The sequence below is a fragment of the Etheostoma spectabile genome, chromosome 1, assembly GCF_008692095.1.
Source record: "Etheostoma spectabile isolate EspeVRDwgs_2016 chromosome 1, UIUC_Espe_1.0, whole genome shotgun sequence".
In the NCBI taxonomy this organism is placed as follows: Eukaryota; Metazoa; Chordata; class Actinopteri; order Perciformes; family Percidae; genus Etheostoma; species Etheostoma spectabile.
Genome location: NC_045733.1, coordinates 20735697 through 20757830, shown reverse-complemented (window position 1 = coordinate 20757830; position 22134 = coordinate 20735697). Strand labels below are relative to the sequence as shown.

At 42.8% G+C, this 22134-nt stretch overlaps 1 protein-coding gene across 2 annotated transcripts in view; it reads left to right on the top strand.

The window, feature by feature from the left end:
- The window catches only part of itfg1 (integrin alpha FG-GAP repeat containing 1), a 143446-nt gene that overhangs the window by 119644 nt on the left and 1668 nt on the right, over positions 1-22134 (top strand). The window contains exons 15-18 of one of the 2 annotated variants that reach the window (XR_004332841.1): positions 7372-7503; positions 9572-9581; positions 12349-12406; positions 13087-13204. Coding sequence is in view for 1 of the 2 variants with exons in the window: in XM_032521774.1 (XP_032377665.1) it covers positions 7372-7514; positions 12349-12401; positions 13081-13204 (320 nt within the window). In the remaining variant the exon portion in view is untranslated. Of the gene's footprint in view, positions 1-7371; positions 7515-9571; positions 9582-12348; positions 12407-13080; positions 13205-22134 lie in introns of both variants that reach the window. The other variant, XM_032521774.1, reaches the window with a different exon arrangement.

Below are 22134 nucleotides of genomic sequence, written 5' to 3'. Positions count from 1 at the left end.
AGCCAATTATGTTTATGACCCTTTTTCCTGTCTATGTGGGATTGTGATGTTAGGATTTGCACCTACAGTACTGTTTGGTGTTACTTTTAACATGTTAACATGCTGTAGCCCTCCATCCATGTCCTCTCTGTGTCTGTCTGCCTCTCTCTCTGTGTCTCACATTATTACGCCCACAAGGAAGTACATATTTTCAGCTTCAATATTAGGGGGAGAGTTTGGATCTCAACATCCTAGTCATTGTCGTTGCTGTTTGCTATTCCACTGAGAAAAATTAGGAAAGATAATGAGAGGACAATCAAAATGTATTTCCCCAACCAAGAAAAACTACAAGCCACTGCAGGAAAATGGCATTAAAATATCTTAAATCCAGATTCCACACAGCTACATCTAAAGCTACATCTAAAATCATTTAATGTGCATATGTGTTGTGTACTCGGTGACTAGCATATATGAGACAGCAACAATTTGAGTTTTTAGAAATGTGTTCCTAAAACAACACCTAGTAGTACAAATGTAGTTCACATCACAAAGTACAGGCCTATACAGATATCCAGAGACTACTGTAGTCCCTAAAGAAATCTTGTCTTTGTATTATTATTGTCGTGTTATGTCTCAGAAATAGGCCTTATGATGTTTTAAAGAATCCTTCATTGTTTTTACAAAAGTATTTTAGGCACTAATGTTAGCCTAAGGAAGGTTTTGTAGTTTGAAATGTTGAAAAGAGAAATACTGTACACTGTTTATTTGGAGCCTAACAGTGTGCAGATCTGTTCTGTGCTGCTGTGACGTTAGTTATACAACTTGACTCTTAGATTACTAACTTGGTGGACTACCATGATATAGGATGGTGGCGCACATTTGTTGTTTGTTTGGTCGGAAATTAACACATGGCATCTGTGTAAAAGCGTGTCTTTGTAATAAGAATTGTCAGGGAATTACTTGTTGTCCAAGACTTTCAAACTTACATTGGATATGACAATCCGTTTATTTAAAGTGAACAAAAAATGAATCAAACAAAATAACTGCTCTTCTTTTAATCGTTATCCTACACTTAACCACGTCAAAAAACTGGGACCTTGCTGTGCGCGGCACAGCTGAACCAATAAGGCCACATTCAAATGAACTTTTACACCTCCAGCATCACACGCTGGTCAACCAATGAAAAGGCTCCAACATAGGACATACCATTACTCCATGATGCTCTGTTAATCAGATGTAAAAAAATGCCTCACCTTTTTTCAGCTTTCTTCAGTTATAAACCAAGGTCTCTTAGTTTGTTTTTACTGAAACAGTTATTAAAAGTATTTAAATGAATATTAACCTAAATGTTTACTTATTAGTGCCCTTTTCAAACTTGTGTTATCTGTTATGTATTCTACCCATCCATCACTTACCCCAGGAATGGGTAAGTGAATTTTACTTTGTGTTTTATTTCACCTTTTATTTTTACAGGCAAGTCATTAAGATCAAGTTCTTATTTACAGTGGCGGTGACGTCTGGAATGATCCAGTTCCGTCCACTGGAGACAGCAGAATGGGGCAATATTTTTGAGGGACATAAACACCCAAATATTTGGATACATAAATGAAGCACTCAGATGGAGAAGAGCTGCTTCTTCTACTTATTCTGTGTATTTTAGTTTTCTGGTTTCCCCCTTCTCTCAGTGCAGATTGGGCTATAGCCTTTAGAAATCTGTGCATCTACTTTCAGACGTATGTGTGTGGTCCTGAGTTGTTCGTATGATTGCCTGGGCTTTGGAACACTAACTCATTGAATGGGATTTATTGTGTGTGTGTGTGTGTGTGTGTGTGTGTGTGTGTGTGTGTGTGTGTGTGTGTTGTGTGTGTGTGTGTGTGTGTGTGTGTGTGAAGTGCGTGCGTGTTGACAACTCTGTGAAAATGGCACACGCCCAGGCCAGCTGCCTTGAATCCGCTTTGTCTTCTAAGAGATGGATTGTAGGCTGTCAGTCATGTGTACAGGGTGGAATTCCCTGCCAAAGACTCCACTATCTCTGCCATAGAAGATAGACACACACACACACACACACACACACACACACACAACACAGACACTCCAATACACTCCTCTGCATAATACCTTTTGCCAGCCTCCCCGTGTTGTGAAATGGCTTCGCTCCAGCCGAGGCCACATTTCCTAGCCAGTCTTCTCTCTCTCACATACACGCACACACACACACACACAGCACTTAGCAGGCGCTAAGCCAGGCTCCCTGCCTGCAATGTAACCCTCCTTGATCCTCCATCAGACACACATACATACACTCAGACCCACTCTGCTGAGTGGCAGAGTGCAAGCCATCCACCTTGTGCCTTCTGACAGGGAGCAGCAGTCTGTCAAAAAACATCAAACCCAAACTGGCTCAAAGGTCCAATCCCCTCACAAATCCTGTTCTGTCCAGCCCGATGGACGGAGTGGGTGGGGATGGACTGAGAGCCATTGGGCTGATTTAAATGGCCTCCCTTGCTGGATCCATCTCAAAGTAACACTCATGCTTCTTCCTCTGTGTCAGTGCACTTTTAGTCTGTATTTTATTGGTGGATATTAAGAAGAAATTGCAGTACCATAAAGGCCACTTCATGGTTCATAATAAAAACAGGAGTAAGTGAAAGGGATTAGTAGTATTTACAGGTGACAGGTGACAGGTGCTGCTCGGTATAAGCAGCAAAACTAAAAACTTCCTCTGGCTTCTGGTGGTTGTCTAGTTGGTCAGATCCAGTAGCCGTGTTTCCCTCCCACCTCCACACCACACTTTCCTCCCTGCCAAGTTAGTTTTGGTTGGTTCTCTTTAGTTTACCAAGAGAATCTTTTTGTTTTGGAGTCACTGTCCATCTTACTGCCTATTGCATGCTCTGCTGTCCTGGTGGGATCCCAGAGGGACTTAGTTTCCTACGTTGTTTTCCTTCATGGTCTCTTTGCGGGTACTGAGGGTCTCAGGTCAGGTGTATAGCAGGTAGACAAGCTACATTAGGTAGGCTTCTTTTGGCTCTGTTTCATGCTTTTGCATACATTATTTACCTAATGCATTATTTGCCCCAAATAAGTGTGTGCTTTGTGATTGATGATGAGTTAGGCTTATATAGGATCTTTCTATGTAAAGTCTAAAGTTGTAAAGTTTCTAAGTAAAGCAGGCCTTTTTTCAAGTTGGACTTGAATGGAGCACCATAACATGTTCGGACCTCCACAGTTTTCAGTTTTGTAAAGTTTCCTCCGAGGTTCAGTTAGGTGAAGGTATGACAGCTCCCTGTGTGTGTTTGCTCCTCAGTAAGGAGTAAATTATTCTGTCAGGCTGTGCGTGCCGCTGGCCGAGATATGACTTTTGTCATCTCCCGCAGATTCACAGCAGTGGGGTGTGTGTGTTTCCGTACAGTATATCAGAGTACACACACTTGTACATTTTGTTTTCTTTATCGGGTTGCAAGTCACCTTGGAACAAGACTTGAGAATACAGCCGTGGGGCGACCTCACACCCGGCAGAGTGTGCAACACGCGTGGGGCTGAGTCCTTGGCAGCAGCCCAGGTTCGAATATGACCCACAGTCCTTTGCTGCAGTCATCCCATCCCTCCCCCCCTTTCCTTTCATTCTCCGGCTGCTCTAAAATAAAAGGTAGTAAAAGCCCAAAAAAGAATCTACAGCAATGCTAGCAGCTCTGTGAGACTGTATTGCACAGTACGTTGAGATACATGCTAACATGCTTATATTTACGAGGTATAATGTTTACCAGGTTGTTAGTTTAGCATTGTTAGTATGAAACACTAAGTACAACAGACACTGATAGGAATGTTTTTTATGACCAAAGACATAATGTCTTTGGTCATAAAGTAACATGTATTAGATCACATGTAACGTGTTACTGAGTAGATATTTCACTGGATAGTTGAAAACTTTGACCTGCTGATGGAAAGTCACGGAATGACCAGAGTGGTTAGTATTCATCCTCTGGGCACCATGAATGTACCGATGGACAAATTTCATCCATCCAATATTTGTTAAAGTGTTCATATAATGCTTTTTTGTGCATGTCATATGTTTACAAAGTGAGAAAGCAAAAAGTACCCCCCCCCCAAGGGACTTACCATCTCCAACAGAAAACACTGTTCACAAACTGCTCCAAACAGCTCTACTGTAGTCCAGCCTTTATTTCCGAGACAAACGCTATAATGCTCGCCTGCTGCTAGCGTAGAACTCCCTCATACTCTGCTCCTGACTGGCTAGTAGTCCTTACCTAGGTACTGTCAGGGCCCTCATACTCTGCTCCTGACTGGCTAGTAGTCCTTACCTAGGTACTGTCAGGACCCTCATACTCTGCTCCTGACTGGCTAGTAGTCCTTACCTAGGTACTGTCAGGGCCCTCATACTCTGCTTCTGACTGGCTAGTAGTCCTTACCTAGGTACTGTCAGGGCCCTCATACTCTGCTTCTGACTGGCTAGTAGTCCTTACCTAGGTACTGTCAGGGCCCTCATACTCTGCTCCTGACTGGCTAGTAGTCCTTACCTAGGTACTGTCAGGGCCCTCATACTCTGCTCCTGACTGGCTAGTAGTCCTTACCTAGGTACTGTCAGGACCCTCATACTCTGCTTCTGACTGGCTAGTAGTCCTTACCTAGGTACTGTCAGGGCCCTCATACTCTGCTTCTGACTGGCTAGCAGTCCTTACCTAGGTACTGAGCATGTGCGATTCCCAACAAGGACGGAACATCTGCCTCACTCTGTAGCTAAAACAGAGAGCTCAACAACCAGGGTGAAAAGAGGAGCTTCAGCAATGTGCTGGACAACAAAAACAATATTGTTGTTGTTTCTTTAAATGAAACCATTTAAACCTATTATGATAAAAGCTCTAAATACAATTATGAACCTGAAAATGAGCATTATATGAGCACTTTAAGATATTTACCTCAAAACTGGGCGCCTGGTTGGCTCAACTGGTAGAGCCAGGGTCCATATATAGAAGTTTACTCCTCAATGCAGCGGTCGCGGGTTCAACTCCGACCTGCGGCCCTTTGCTGCATGTCATGCCCTCCTCTCTCCCCTTTCATGTCTTAAGCTGTCCCATAGGAGTAAATTCCTAAATGCCCCAACAAATAGGAAAAAAAGATATTCACCCAAAAATTTGAATGATAGGGCTTAGAGGAAAAGTACATTATGTGGCAATCCGTCCATTAGTTGTTGAGATATTTCAATCTGGACCAAAATGGTGGACCGACTGAAAGACGACATCCCCATCCATAGAGCCACACTGCTAGCATAGCTAAAAAGCAACATTAACTGTCTGATATGATATCTCTCCATATGTTCATTTTCTGTTTTTGTTTATGAATTTACTAGATTATCATAAAAAATCATGTATAAAAGCCCATACAGCAGTTTCCACACAAACACACACACATACATACACACACCTTGGTAAATGTCAGACACTTCAGGATTCCTCATAAATGTCTGTTAGAAGCCAGGGCTTTTTACTGCCCTGAACAAGTCAATGTCCATGAAACTCTGCTCAGCTCTTCCTGGAAACAGAAAATATTTCTGTCCGTCTCCCCCGCCCTTTCGCTATCTGCGTTGTGATGAAGGCAATTATGCTGCCCTTTTCACAACACTCAGCAACCCCAGCACTACAACAACTGGAAAAAAGAATACATAGAGTGGTAGCCAGCAAGAGAAATTCAGAGAAATAGAGACAAATGACTGATGAAAAGCTTTCTCGTTTAAAAGGTGTCAAAAGTCGATGGGTCTATTCAGCATTCAGACCGGCTGGAGCCAGAGCATGTACATCACAGCGTTATGGACGAGCTTTTATTGCACTAACATACAGCACTGTAGCACTGGACTTATGTGACCCAGGTTTAGATGGGGTAGCCAAAAATGAACTGGACAATTTTTTTTTTAACTGAACTGAGGTTAGGCATAGATTAAAAAAGTAAAGAGAGAAGCAAAGCTGTTGAGTTCCTCTCGGCCTGCAATAAGCAGTCCATCCACATTAGTTCTGATCACTGGCTGCCTCCAGGCTTTCTCTCTCTCTCTCCTCTCCTTCTACCAATCTCTCTCTCTCCTTCCCTCTCTTTGTTTACCACATAGAAGTTGATTTATGTCGGCTACACTTGGCAGAGTTGGGTGGTGTGGGCGAGATACAGCAGCTGAAGGGTAGAGAGAGGGGAGACGAGCAGGAGGGAAGTGAAATGAGTAAGGCCAAGGCAGACTGATGTATCAGGGGAGGAAGAGAATGATGAGCAGAAAGGAGAAACAAGAGACTAATGGTTGGATGAGAATAGTAAGAAAGGAGGGAGAGATTACAGGCTGGAGGGGGAGGAGCGAGGTTGTGGGAGAGGTGTTGGACTGGTCTCAGGTGCCTCACTCTCATTTAAATCTTTTATAAAGCTCCGTCATCATCAGAACAGCCTCACGGTGCACATTACCTTTACTTGTACAGTTTAGTCTTATTGCTGAAAATCATAGTCAGGGTAGGTTAGGTTAGAGCTGATTATATTACGTAGAACTTTAGTGATTTCTTTGGGAAAAGCAGGGCCGTTGCAGCTGCAGACCACCCAAGCAAAGTGGGGTTCCAGTATGTTAACATACACCGCTGGCAACTCGGTCAGTTGCATTGAGCAGAATGAATGAATGAAAATGCGCAGAGCTTTATTCACAGAAGCGTTTTTCCACAGTTAGTTTTGTTTTAAAGGGCAGAAAAACACATAATACAAATGCTACAATGTGAATTTTTAGTTTTTTTTAAGTATGTACAAAGATTTAATTAAAAAATATCTACATATTATGCAAATATGCCTGGACAATTTCGAGAAAATGACCCGAGCAGTGCTTGGGGTTAAAATAAATAAAGCCCATTATGTCACACCTGAGAGGAGTATAAATTGCAGATAATTATTGAACCATTTTTTGTGCTGCATGCTAAGATTCTGATTTCCTTCACTTATATTTACTATGTTCACCATCTTAATTAAGCATGTTAGCAGTGTTTAGCATGCTTGGTACGTGATTCATTTAGAGGGAATTTGCTCATAGTACATTCTGTCATGGAGACGTATTACGTTTCATCACTTTGGTGTGTTCCAAGGCTGTTTTTTGACCAACTTGGGGAGACTGATCAGTCCGACTGCCTTTTCTGCCGAGCGCTGGCCGTCTGGTTGGTGTGTCAGGGGCTTAAAATGTTACTGCAATCCATTTAGTAGTATTGTGTTATACTTAAATGTCAACCTCATGGTGACACCAGAAGAAATTCATCCTCTAGGGGCAATAATTGTCTAACAGTAATGTGGACATACACTGGGTCACAGTACTTTTTTAAGGCTTTTAAGATATTAAAAATAGTCTTTTCTCTCCCTCTGTATCTGCAGCCGGTCAGTTGAGCCAGTCGGCTCATTTCTCCCTCCAGCTGCCCTACACTGTGCTGGGCCTCGGACGCAGCGCCAACTTCTTGGACCACCTTTTCGTCGGCATCCCCCGGCAGCCTGGAGAGACGGTGAGGATACATGAGAGGGTTATATTACCCAGACACTTCACAGCACTCCTGTAGGAGCAGCCCCAGGCTGGATCGTCTCACAGATGTTTTGAGGGAGATGCATTTATTTAGTTTTAGAGTCTGAGACCTAACAGACAGAGAAAATGAAGTAGGTGTGCTGAACAACCCTTCAACCCCCAGGACACAAACTGCATCAAATTCATTAAAAAAGTATACTAGAACGCGTAGAATACCACTTACCTACCCAATCAAGTCATTTCTGAGCACCCTAACCAGTCCTTGATATAAAAGTGTATGGCATGCATGGCTGAGACATTTAATGTCAATGTGATATGTCTAAGAAAAAAAGGGAGTGAGAGACGAGTAGAACTCGCCTTGGGATCATGATGTTGAACTAGAAAATCTTTTAAATCAAATGTAATTCATGGTAAGCCATATTCAAGCCCTTTTAAAGTGAGTTTAAAAGCAGAGAGCAAAATAGTTATTGTCTCTCCCACCGCTCAGGCTTTATGTCACAATGGGCATTTTGTCTGAGGATGAGGAGACTTGTTTGAAGTTTCAGAAGAGGGATTTCCTTCTATGTATTTTCTTATCAAATAAGAAACACTGAATAGAAATAGCATTGTTTTCCTATTCTTTCTTTCCTTATCTTTTCCTAAAGGTTTAATTCTTGGTAGAAGTTGTTTATTTTCTTATTCAATTACCAGTTGATGCTGATGACAAAAGATGTGATAATAACTGGTGTTTATATCAATTGTCAAATGATTATGTCTTCATAATGTTTGCAAATTTGTAACCTGTATTTATCCCGTCCAACGACGACCTGATCCCATTCACGCAGCCGCCCGGTATGACACAGTCTGATCTGCTGATTGATGAGTCTATATTACGCTTTACACCAAAAATATATCCTGCTCCACGAGGATACGGTTTTAAGAGGCATATTTTGCAGCCTTCATCATTAGTAGTAGTCAAATTTTGTCAGAATAAATATGATGGCACACTGAGGCACTAGAGGCGATGGCAGTGAGAAAAAGCTTTTTCCTTTTCATTATAGAGTAGACCACTGTTGAATAGACAGTTTCTTCATGGCAGATTCCACATCCCTCTTTTAAAGTATCAGATAAGTGATGAAATCACCCAGGGGATTGCTAAAGGTGCAGCGACCTCCCCGCCTGAATAAAATATCAACGTCTTTACTTTGAGATTCACACACACACATGTAGAACAAGCCTGAGCGTAGAGGAGATACTGTATGATTGACTCTGGATGTGTGTGCCTCCTGCCATACTACAAGCCAATATTATAGTAATAAAGTAAATAATTGATTAGGTTCATATTTTAATCTATTTGTCGGACACATTTCTACACCCCACTTCTTCAGATGTCTTCATTTCCATTCTCTCACCATCTCCACATTTATCATCTATCTCTGTTCTCTCTCTCTCTCTCTCTCTCTCTCTCTCTCTCTCTCTCTCTCTTTCTCTTTCATCTTGCACTTGTCACACTGAATACCAGGCACCAGGGCCCCTTTTTCCCTCCTGTGTGGGACCAGATCTTCATCAAGCAGTTGATTAGAATTGAAGATGGGTTGGTCCGCGGCTCAGAAGCTGTGGTGCATCGAGAACACTCATCTCACCCGCATCTCGCACACTCCTCTTCCTATGCAAAGGAATGTGATCTTTTTTTTTTGCTCCTCCTCGCCCATTCCTTCTACAAAGTGAATTAATGAATGCATAAAGACCCGGTCCATTGCACTGAGTAGATTTTCTTTTCACCCAGAGGGGCTAGGGAGTGGAGTAACTCCGTCAAATCTACCTGTAATGACGAAGTGGAGCTTTGGAAAGAGCAACGAGGAGAAATCCTGACCGCCGCACCACCCTGCTCAGCCGGCACATCTGGGTCTTTCTGTTTGTCGACTCTCTTTATCTACTGGATCTCTTATTCTTGTTTTCTTTCTTTCTCAGTCTTTATAACTGTCCTGCTTACATTCTCTTACATTCTCTTGCTTTCTCCCCTGCAGGGCCCTTTTTAATGTCCTCTTCCATAATGAAAGTTTTTGCCTGTTGTTTCACAGAAGGAGAGGTTTTGTAAAAATCCTCTTGGAGATCTTCCATCTTCCGTCCAATCATTCTGAGTCTCTCTCTTCCTGTTCACTTATTTTCTGCCCAGGGGATTCCCTTTGCTGCTCAAAGTGGTTTACTTCACTAATCAGTCCCCTACTTGTCTCTCTCTCTCTCTCTCTCTCTCTCTCTCTCTCTCTCTCTCTCTCCCCCCCCCTTCTCCCTCTGTTTCCCTCCATCTCTGTGTCTGTCTCCCTCGCTCTCGCATAGTGTGCCAGTTTCCCTGGCTTTGAACCAGAGCGTCTCTTTCTCTCTGAAGACTTGGGAACACTTTTCTCTTCCAAACAGCCAGATCGGATCTGCTCCCAGGCAGCAGTAGTGGAGGCTGACTCGTCTCTAGCTCTGCTCCCCCGCCAGTTTCCACACAGACGGCAGCGCTTTCCAAGAGCTAAGCGACAGCGGTTGGCGGCGGGAATGTGCTCGTTATGTAAAAAGCGATGCCGTCGTTGCACGCTTATTCAGAATAGCTGCGATATGTGATTCCTCTCAATTGATGAAGAACGGAGACCGACAATTAAAGAGCAGCGGCACTTCCTGATTCTGCCAAATGCAGAACTGGAAATTCCTACAAGCGTGATTACAACTTTTTTAATCCTCAATATGATGCCCTCTACCCAGTTTATATCACTAAACTCTTAACCCCTAATGAGCATGAGCAGGGGCTAAATCAAGACTCAAAACAACATTTTACTGAGTAGAAGGTGAAATAGAAAGCCAGAAATCAAAGCTCTGTTGTATGCAGAGGTTAAATACGGTCCTGTGTCTGTCTGATGTCTCATGTCATCATGGGGTGTTGAGCCTTAAGGCGGCAACCACTACTAAAAAGGAAACTTGAACGTAGGCAAAGTCAAACACAGTGCTACAGGCAAATATTTTTGCTTCAGTTCTGATGGTTAACTCTTCTGTCCAGTTAAACACCCAAGTGCCCAAATCCTCTCAGAACGTTTAAAGGACACACGGCTACAGCGTAGCTAGCAGGAGACTAGGGGAGCTGTCAATCAAGCCCAGTGTGCGCCGACACAGTCAAGAGAAGAGGTCTAATCAAGCAACGTATCGTCGCTGTCGAGCAGAAACCTTCATCTCCATATTTCGTATTTAAGTTACAGGATGAAAAGATGATGTATATTTCATCGAGACGGGGACTGAGATTACAACTTGTTCAGTAGATGGCTCTCACACACACAGCCACAGAAATACGTAATCCCACATGCAAATATGCTGTTCACACCCAGATGCACACCGGCTAGGAAAACTGTGTTGCTCCCACAGTCAGATACATTTATGTCAAGTAGCAGGTTGTCTGTGGCTTAAACGCACAGCTTAAAATAGACACCGTAGCTAAGGAAAACCATGGGACCCTATTATATCTGCCCCAGAGGACTTAACATACATATTCTGAGTGTGTACATGTGTAAATCTGCACGTGTAGGCTTATATTTTATCATAATTTACATAACCTTTTCGCCAGGGGACTATAGTCCAATACAAAACTGACTAAGTGCATCGAACAAATTAACGGCTGGATGTGCCAGAACTTTCTGAAATTAAATGAAGGAAAAACTGAGGTGTGTTGTTTTTGGAGCAAGAGAGGAACGATTAAAGTCTGCGCTCAGCTTCAAAACAACAATGTTAAAACAACAGACAAAGCCAGAAATCTTGGTGTAGTCATGGACTCAGACCTGAACTTTAACAGCCCTTAAAGACAATTCCAAAGTCAGCCTACATAACCTAAGAATTTTTAAAGGGGTTTTAAAGGACTTATGGTAAAAAGGGTTTTAAAAAAAACTTGCCCCTCCCCCTTTATCTTCAGTAAACTTAAACTACGTAACGGGGTCTTTACGGGCTCCCAAAAAACCCAATCAACGCTGCAGCGATTCAGAACGCCTGCTCGAGCCCTCACAAAAAACCAAGAGACTGGATCACAAAACCCCTTTTTTCTAAAAGCCCTTTAAAAACGGGGCTTCCTGGGTCCAAAAAAATTGATTTAAAAGTACTTTGTAGTTTATAAACCCATTAAAAGGGTTTTTTAGGTAAAAAATTATTCCCTGATCTGAAATACACTAGCCCCCCCCGGGAACCTCTCAGGTCATCTGGGACAGGTCTCCCTACTAACATGCCCCCCCCCCAACCCCTCTCAGGTCTTCGGGGACAGGCTCCCTACTTTACTTTTAACCACCCAGACCCTCGGTCACTGGGACGGGTTTGTACTAACACTATGACCCCCCAGACCTCTCGGGTCACGGGGGACGGGTTTAATTCTGTCCCCAGAGCCCCAAAACCAAAACCCGGGTTTGAAGCAGCTTTCGTTTATCCCCCTAAATATTTTGGAAAAAAAACTCCCAAAAAACCGGTAGCCCGCTGCTCTCTCATTTTTTTTAAAATCAAGGCTGAAGACCTTTCTATTTGATGCGCCTTTCTTTAAATGATAATCTTTCTTTAAATTTCTTATGCTGCCGAAAATTTTTTCTTGTTTTAGGTTTCTCTTTTTTTAAACTGTCTATTATGTGTTTTCCCTTTTTTTAAATGCTTGTGTTTTTTAACTGTTTTTATTTGGGTTTTTTACGTTTAAAACTGTTTTGTAAAAACCCCTTTGAATTCCCCTTTTTGCTGAAAGTGATAAAAAAAAAGCGTTTTTCCTTGCCTTCCTTGCCTTATATTTACCGTAATGATAACCAGGGACGTGCATACCCATTCCTTTTTTTGTATCTTTTTGGGAAAATAAAAAGGAGGGCGGCCACTTTCCCAACTCCCTCATCGTCATCCCCTTCCCCACAAAAACCCCCGCGGGTACACCCCTCTTACATGTGAGATACATAGGGGTGGCACAGATGGTCACACTGTCAATGCCTGTTTTCCTTTTGGGAAGCGTGTAATTCGCGGGGAACCCCCTTTGGCTTTTGCTAAGGAACCTTTCAACTCTTAGCGTATTTGTTCATTTTCAACATTTTTAAAGTTAATGTTACCGCAACTCCATACGATAGTGCCCTTTGGTTGTCTTCACAAAACGTCTCTTTAAAACACAAGGCACACACCCCCGCATGTTTCTCATTTATGATGCTTTTGGACATGTACCTCAAACCCCAAGGACTCCAGATGGCTCCCAAACACACACCCCCAAACTCACACACTCCTCACACCTCCTCTATATATCCACCAAATTCGTGGGACTAACAAAAAAAACCGGGGTGCCTGGTTTTCTTCTCACATACATCTAATAAAAGTGTGACGATATTTCAAAATTTAAAAATGTGGATTGCTGGAAACCATACAATTTTTTGGAAACCAGCAGAGTTTATTTTTTCCCTGCGGGAGAAGTGAAAAGAGATTTTTATTTTAAAAAAATGGAACACAATTTCAGCTAATTTGTGCTATGTGGTAATTGCATTGTTTTTTTCTGTCAGATGAAACATAAAAAACAGCATATGGCAAGTCTTCTTTTTATTTCACTTTCCTCCCTTTCTCTCAAGTTGGAGCGCTAAGTTGTACCTGACTCCTAGCAACAGCGTGTTGCTGACGGCCATTGCATTGATTGGAGTGTGTGTCTTCATCCTCGTCATTATTGGCATCCTCCACTGGCAAGAGAAGGTCAGAACACACACACAGACACACACACACAAACAATGGTGTAGTAAATGTTGGCCACTGGTGATTTACTGCTTTAGAGCGTGTGTGCGTGTGCGTGTGCGTGTGCGTGTGTGTGCGCGCGCGCGTGTGTGTGCGCGCGCGCGTGTGTGTGTGAGCAGATTGGTCACAACCAGCAGCAGATGGGTCTCTGTCCTGTCCTGTAGTCCTCTAGCCTCCCACTGAGACACACATACACACTCTCTTTCTTTCTCTTTCCCTAACTCTCTCTCTCTCTCTCTCTCTCTCTCTCTCTCTCTCTGGCCCACAACCTGGAAGGGCGTTCAGCTGTAATTGCCTGCTTCTGTCCTTTCAGCATGGCAGATCTGCTGTTCATTATTGCCATAAATACACCCTCCAGGGAGTCAATGCTGTTTTTCACGTGGTTTGAGCTTCCCCTGGTCCAGCTGTTGTTTCAGTCACCACACCCACCACACCACACACACACACACACCACACACACACACATAGACAGTATGGTCACATATACCCAGACATGGCACGGTTGAGGACACAGACACAAAAAGTATTTAACAATAATTCTTGCAAATATACTTTTGGGGGGGTTTTAGGATTGCTTCCTTCCTTTTTCATCTCACACTGGGGTGATGCTGTCTACTGGGCTGAGCGGTGCAGTAAGCTGCTGGCATCTTCCCCAAGCCATCTGCTGTGTGTGTGTGTGGTGTGTGTGTGTGTGTGTGTGTGTGTGTGTGTGTGTGTGTGTGTGTGTGTGTGTGTGTGTGTGTGTGTGTGTGTGGTGTGTGTGTGTGTGTGTGTGTGTGTGTGTGTGTGTGTGTGTGTGTGTGTGTGTGTGTGTGTGTGTGTGTGTGTGTGTGTGCGTGCGTGTGTGTGTGCAAGTGTGTGTCTGTGTGTGTGTGTGTGTGGTGTGTGTGTGTGTGTGTGGCAAGTGTGCTTGGCTACACACAGATGCCCTTATAATAATGCATATATAAAGTGCTTATAATAAGTGCCCTCTTTTTTGGATACGTGGGCGCGAGCATCGGCTTTATCTGAACCAACACTGCATTTTAAAAATACAACACAGCTGGTGCCTACACACACCTAGCCGGCTCAGGTGGATTGGTGGACATATGTTTCTGTGTGGGGGGGCGGGGGCTTGAGGGCGTGTGAGGGCTGAGAAACAACACCGTGAGAGGAAGACAGAGGAAAATGTTAATTTGAAAAAAGTTCCTACAGCGGCCGGTTTACAGTATTCTTCACATGAAATCAAGTCTGTTATGTTGTGTGCAGATTTTTCACGCTGAAATGGGAATTCATAGTTGTCTTTTGGATTTTTATCAAAGAATGGGAATTTTCTAACCCAAATCCTGAGCTCTTGTGAGCCATTCAGCCAGGGGAGTCTCCTGCCCACCCAAGTCATGGAAGTTTGCCAACTGCGAGTCACCTCTCCTGGTCTGTGCAGAAAAATAAATGATTCTGTTAATTGGACTCCTCCCTCTCCCGTAACTCTACACACATCACCTGAAATGAACCTTAAAGCGAAAACGAGTTTGTTTGAAAAAGTATATAAAAAAACAATCAGATGTAGTACATACACAGTACATGGGGAGGTCTTTACCCAAATGTCCGTGTGTATAAGTGTGGCATTCTATGAAACCATTTTACGTTATGCTATTGATAAAATTTGGGCTCAGTCTGTTTGGAGTTGGGTTGGGATCTAGAGGGTCGCTGGTTCAAGTCCTTGTGCGGACCAAAGTAGTGCGTGTGGGTTGGGAGACGCCAGTTCACCTCCCAGGCACTGGCAATATGTTACTGAGCAAGGACCCCCCCCCCCCCCGGACATCTTTTCTCTTGCACATGAATAGGTCGTGAGCACGTGTGTTTGTGTATTTCAGGCCTGTGGGTACTGATTACTAACAAAACAGAGTGTAACTATACTTATAAATAAATAATAATAAAAAAAGTATAAATTATATCCTCACTGGAAGTGTCATAAAGACATAAATGCTAAGATAAACAGAGAACCAGCAATAACACTTTATGTAAGCACATACATAAGGGATTTGGAAATATTTAATAACTTGTAAAACACTGTTTTATGAACCTAATTGAGAACTTCTCATCCATGCCTCTTGGGGGGGGGGGGATCTGGCATGCTTCTCCCTCTTTTTCTGAGCCGGGCTTAATCACTTTTATGGCTATAAAAAAACTCAATTTGTTAAATCATTCCTGCTGTGTTCTGTGATCTTCTCCAAATGTGATGTTGTACCTATGAATATTTTACCACATGAGCACTATATCATAATAATATTAATAGCGCTTGTAGTTTTAATGGAATGCTGATTCCAATTTCTAACTATGAATCAGAACATTTCCATTTGTCAAACAGTGTTGGTCTAAAACTGCGCTGCAGCACTATTGTCTTCATCTGTGGTGGACAGACACAGCCCCAGTGTCCCCATGCTGCACCCCTGTGTTCAGACTGACAGCTTCTCCAAACTCATCACATTTTGATTTCCTTTGAAAGACTCGGCTGGCCTTGCTAACTAAAAGATTTTGACCGACGGGCTAATGAGGTGTAACCTTCTGCACCATCCAGGGAATTAATACTGAGGGTGAATTCTGTACCCCGGTCGCTAACATCCTCCCTCCTATCTCATCTTCTCTCACCTCCTCATCCACTAAGGTCAGGGCGAGCCCGCTGATTGACATTTGGCATTTCTGTGTGTTTGCACTGCTGCCTCTGGTATTTGCTCTTCTAATAACAAAGTCAGGTTGAGGGCAGAAGCGTGGGGGCAAAGACATGCTGTCCTTCCTAACAAGCTAAAAGGGCTTTTACACAACTCCCGTGAACTTCTGTGTAATGCGATATTGGCTTGGGTAATAATGGAAATGAAACAGAAATATCCATATGAATATATATATAATTTGGAAAGTAAGGTCCCATACATGCTGCTTTTTTTTTTTTTTTTTTTTTTTTTTTTTTAAAGTTATTTTCTCGGGGTTTTATTCCCTTTATTTAGACAGGACAGTAATGCAAGTGTGGAAAGGGGAGAGAGAGAGGGGGGAGCGACATGCAGCAAAGGGGCCACAGGCCGGATTCGAACCCGGGCCGGCCGCGTCGAGGAGCAAGCCTCTGTACATGGGCATCCGCACAGACCACTGTGCTATCTGGATGCCCACATGCTGCTTTTAGGACGCTTTTATATAGACCTTAGTGGTCCCTAATACTGTATCTGAAGTCTCTTTTATATAGACCTTAGTGGTCCCCTAATACTGTATCTGAAGTCTCTTTATATAGACCTTAGTGGTCCCTAATACTGTATCTGAAGTCTCTTTATATAGGCCTTAGTGGTCCCTAATACTGTATCTGAAGTCTCTTTTATATAGACCTTAGTGGTCCCCTAATACTGTATCTGAAGTCTCTTTTATATAGACCTTAGTTGTCCTAATACTGTATCTGTAGTCTCTTTTATATAGACCTTAGTGGTCCCCTAATACTGTATCTGAAGTCTCTTTTATAAGACCTTAGTGGTCCCTAATACTGTATCTGAAGTCTCTTTTATAGACCTTAGTGTCCCTAATACTGTATCTGAAGTCTCTTTTATATAGACCTTAGTGGTCCCTATACTGTATCTGAAGTCTCTTTTATATAGACCTTAGTGGTCCATAATACTGTATCTGAAGTCTCTTTTATATAGACCTTAGTGGTCCCTAATACTGTATCTGAAGTCTTTTTATATAGACCTTAGTGGTCCCCTGATACTGTATCTGTAAATCTCTTTTATATAGACCTTAGTGGTCCCCTAATACTGTATCTGAGTCTTTTATATAGACCTTAGTGGTCCCTAATACTGTATCTGAAGTCTCTTTTTTATAACCTTAGTGGTCCCTAATACTGTATCTGAGTCTCTTTTATATAGACCTTAGTGGTCCCTGATACTGTATCTGAAGTCTCTTTATATAACCTTAGTGGTCCCCTAATACTGTATCTGAAGTCTCTTTATATAGACCTTAGTGGTCCCTAATACTGTATCTGTAGTCTCTTTATATAGACCTTAGTGGTCCCCTAATACTGTGTCTGAAGTCTCTTTATATAGACCTTAGTGGTCCCTAATATGTATCTGAAGTCTCTTTTATATAGACCTTAGTGGTCCCTAATACTGTTCTGAAGTCTCTTTATAATAGACCGTTTTTTGTGGTCCCCTAATACTGTATCTGAAGTCTCTTTTATATAGACCTTAGTGGTCCCTATACTGTATCTGAAGTCTCTTTATATAGACCTTAGTGGTCCCCTATACTGTATCTGAAGTCTTTTATATAGACCTTAGTGGTCCCCTAATACTGTATCTGAAGTCTCTTTCCCAAAATTCCCTGGTCGGTTAAAGCAGAGAAAGGGGAGGAATTCCTGCCCCTTATGACCTCATATGGAGCAAGATTCCATATCAGCCCATCTGAGCTTTAATTTTCTCGAAGGCAGAGCAGGATACCCAGGGCTCGGTTTACACCTATCACCATTTCTAGCCCCTGGGGGGGGGGGCATAGGCAGGCTGGGGGAACGCATATTAATGTTAAAAAAAACTCATAAAGTGACATTTTCATGCCATGGGGAAATAAAAGATGGGCGGAAAAAAACATGTTATGAAGCTTACTGTAATCAATCTCCTCAGCTAAGATTCATCATCTTGATGCAGGACGTGTAGGTCAGACTTAATTAGTTGACATTAGAGCCCAGTGAGACTACAGCATACCTCACAGTAGCTTTCCACCTGCTTTCAGACACAGATGCATCACTGTGTCATTAAAACCCTCCGATGGACACAAATTAATGCTCTGCTGCTTAATGATGACTCAGGCCTCAGGATGACAATTTGGTGGTATCCCCTGGATAGTCAATTAAACCAGGCTTCAACAGCAGCACAGCCCATTGGCTCGGCTAGCCAAAGGAAAGAACATCACATCAATCCATCTGCTTCTTCCAAATACGTTGCCCTAAAAAAGAAAGGGGGAAAAGCACGGCATCAATCAATACGAGGCGCCGGTATCTTGGAAGATAGATGAAGGCTTTATTACAAATCAAAACTGACGGGATAGAAAGGACAGTTAATGTGTTGCTGCCCATCTTTTGGGTGCAGCAAATGAGTCAACATCAGGCTGTCCTTTAACAGGGGACAGTCTTCCCCAGAGACTGGGTTCTGTCTTTCTGTTCAACAACATGAGCTGCTCTACTGCAACATTTAGACAAAGTGTTGAGGGAATGGAAAAAGAGGATTGTTCCATTCCGATTCTTTAAAATTGATGCCCATTTTCTTCCATCCTCAGTTCATCACTGATCTCACATAACAGATTTATATGCATTATTGACTGCACTGTCACCAGTCCAGATGATGTGGGATCTCTCTTTTTCTTTTGTGCTACTACTGTCAGATGGTGGCCTCTAAAAAAGTGTGATGACCATCAAACCTCTTGACAATGTACAGTGATGTCCGGTCTTTTCTGAGCCATTATGAACAAATGGAATCAAATGTTATTTTGAAATGTTACATTTAAAGTGATATTCCATGCACAGTCTATCCTTTGAAAATAACACACTACCCCCCCCCTCAAGGGTTGAAAGTGAAATTATTTAAATATTGTTCTTAATACTCCTGTGAAGTACTTGTACATTACTTGAGAATTTGATTTGAATGTTACTTTTTTAATCTGAGGGAAAGGAATGTATCTTTTACTCCACTACGTTCATTTGACAGAGTTTCAAGTCAGTATCAGAATGGACTTTATTGTCATTGTGAGTGAATACCAAATTAAAAGTGCTACTCTATGTTGCACACATAAAAACACCCATTTAACTAAGAACATAGAGTAGGGAATGTGAAGCTGGTAGAAGGATTAAAAATAGAGTAAATAGTAAATTAATTTAGTAAGTACATAAGAACATTATATAAGGATATTAATTAGCTCCCCCTCGCTCAGCTACAACATGAAGGAAACAATGAGTAGGATCATCACTCATGACCACTAGAAGTGTGTGGTGGGATCCTGCCCTCTGCTTCTCTCTTCTCCTTTTGTCTGTGTCCGGGACGTTTCTGGGCGTCAGCCTCTATAAAACCAAAGTGATCAGGTGCCAGATAGCACGCTTGCATCCTAAAGGAAGCTTTGATAATGGTGTGCACACTGAAAAAAACACACAACTGTATCGAGGCAAAACGCCAAGCAGACAAACCTCATTCCAAACGAGAGCGAATATGGAGTTGGCTTTCCCCCGCTGGCGAGCACCGTCACCCTCGTTGAGCCGGGGCCAAATTTGAATGCTGCATTTAGGAAACCAAAAAATACTACTAATTCTGCATTTAAAGGATATGTTTGCACTTTTTTCAGTTGTCCTAGAAACAATCTTTACACGCCCATATGTAGAGAGAGTTATGAGTTGCTGCAAATGCCCCTCCTGTCCATTCTGGCTGTGAAACGATCCCCACCTATCATAATTCCAAAGTAAGACATGGAAGACAGAATTCTCAGTCCTCATTCTGTGGAAAAGTGCCAAGTTCAGCCAAAGCTAACATGAGGCTTCAGCAGTTGAGTTAATCAAATCAAGAGAGGATCTTACTGCAAAATTCCTTCTTTGTGTTGCTGTCCCTCTACCTCTCAGCGAGGAAACATGTCCTGGGGAACAAGAGAAATGTTGGACTAAAAAGACTAACTCTGGAAAAAAACACTTAGCCTGAATGACTCCGACTGCAGAAGCATCATCTTAGCTTCAAATGCGTTCTGTCTTCCATCCCTAACAACACAGGCTGTATGCAAAGGAGAAATGATTACAGACACCAATAACTATTTCAATGTACACATGGGTATCTGAGTATTACATTTAAACAGACTTGAAAGTAATGGGAACATATCCTTTAAAGGGCTGCTTACACATTAACGCATCTGTAATAATCAATTTTTGTAATATTTCTAATAATATATAAACATAAAAGTGGCCATTCTGAGTCATTTTACTTTTCATACTTGCAGTCCATTTTTCTTCTATACTTTTACTCAAGTGAAATTTTGAAAACAGAACTTGTCCTCAGTAAAGGCTCTGGGTGCTGACTATACACCGAGTGGCCTACTGGACTCTTTACACTGCATTTCATTTATCGCATTTTATCTCGTACGACTATTTGTGTTTTGATGACGTTTTGCACGCCTGTCGGCTTGTCCTCAGCTTAGCTCTCACTCCGCCTCCAGCCGTCACGCCGTGTGTCTCCATGCCCACACGATGTTAATAGACTGGTGTCTATACAGTAGATTCACACATACTGTCCCTCTAAAAACCCTTCTACGAAGGCAGCCTGTCTGTCTGTGTGTGTGTGTGTGTGTGTGTGTGTGTGTGTGTGTGTGCGCGCTCGTAAGATAATTGAGATGACTTTATTTTCTACTTGTAGCACTGTAATTAAATATTGAAAGGTTAAATTCCAAACCAGAAGTCTAACTGAACACGGTTCCGTTGCTCTTTTGTGATAATTAGACCACAGAGTTCACGTTATCACTTGCTAATTCCCAAAAGGCTTTTCTTTTTCATTTTTAACCAATTAGTAGTTTTTGTTAAAAAAGCATAAGGGACTGAATACACCACTAATCTACCAGTGGGTCCATTTAATTAAGCTATGTGGCCATGTTTAAAGAGGGCTAACCCAGCTGACGTCACCCCTGTCCAGTTTGGTCCTGAATGGTGGAGGAAAGCCGAGTGACATGTTAAAGTTTTGGAGTAATGCAGTGTACTCACATGCACTTACACACAGATGGAGACACAAGTGGTAATTTTGGTAAGGACTACTAGCCAGTCAGAAGCAGAGTATGAGGGCCCTGACAGTACCTAGGTAAGGACTACTAGCCAGTCAGAAGCAGAGTATGAGGGCCCTGACAGTACCTAGGTAAGGACTACTAGCCAGTCAGAGGCAGAGTATGAGGTCCTGACAGTACCTAGGTAAGGACTACTAGCCAGTCAGAAGCAGAGTATGAGGCCCTGACAGTACCTAGGTAAGGACTACTAGCCAGTCAGAAGCAGAGTATGAGGGCCCTGACAGTACCTAGGTAAGGACTACTAGCCAGTCAGGAGCAGAGTATGAGGGCCCTGACAGTACCTAGGTAAGGACTACTAGCCAGTCAGGAGCAGAGTATGAGGGCCTGACAGTACCTAGGTAAGGACTACTAGCCAGTCAGAAGCAGAGTATGAGGGTCCTGACAGTACCTAGGTAAGGACTACTAGCCAGTCAGAGCAGAGTATGAGGGCCTGACAGTACCTAGGTAAGGACTACTAGCCAGTCAGAAGCAGAGTATGAGGGCCTGACAGTACCTAGGTAAGGACTACTAGCCAGTCAGGAGCAGAGTATGAGGGTCCTGACAGTACCTAGGTAAGGACTACTAGCCAGTCAGAAGCAGAGTATGAGGGCCTGACAGTACCTAGGTAAGGACTACTAGCCAGTCAGAAGCAGAGTATGAGGCCCTGACAGTACCTAGGTAAGGACTACTAGCCAGTCAGAGCAGAGTATGAGGGTCCTGACAGTACCTAGGTAAGGACTACTAGCCAGTCAGAAGCAGAGTATGAGGGCCTGACAGTACCTAGGTAAGGACTACTAGCCAGTCAGAAGCAGAGTATGAGGCCCTGACAGTACCTAGTAAGGACTACTAGCCAGTCAGAAGCAGAGTATGAGGGCCCTGACAGTACCTAGGTAAGGACTACTAGCCAGTCAGGAGCAGAGTATGAGGGCCCTGACAGTACCTAGGTAAGGACTACTAGCCAGTCAGGAGCAGAGTATGAGGGCCCTGACAGTATCTAGGTAAGGACTACTAGCCAGTCAGGAGCAGAGTATGACTTTGGGCTTTTTCACTTTGTAAACATATAACAAGTACAACAAAAATATGTAACACAATAAAAGAAAGGCAAA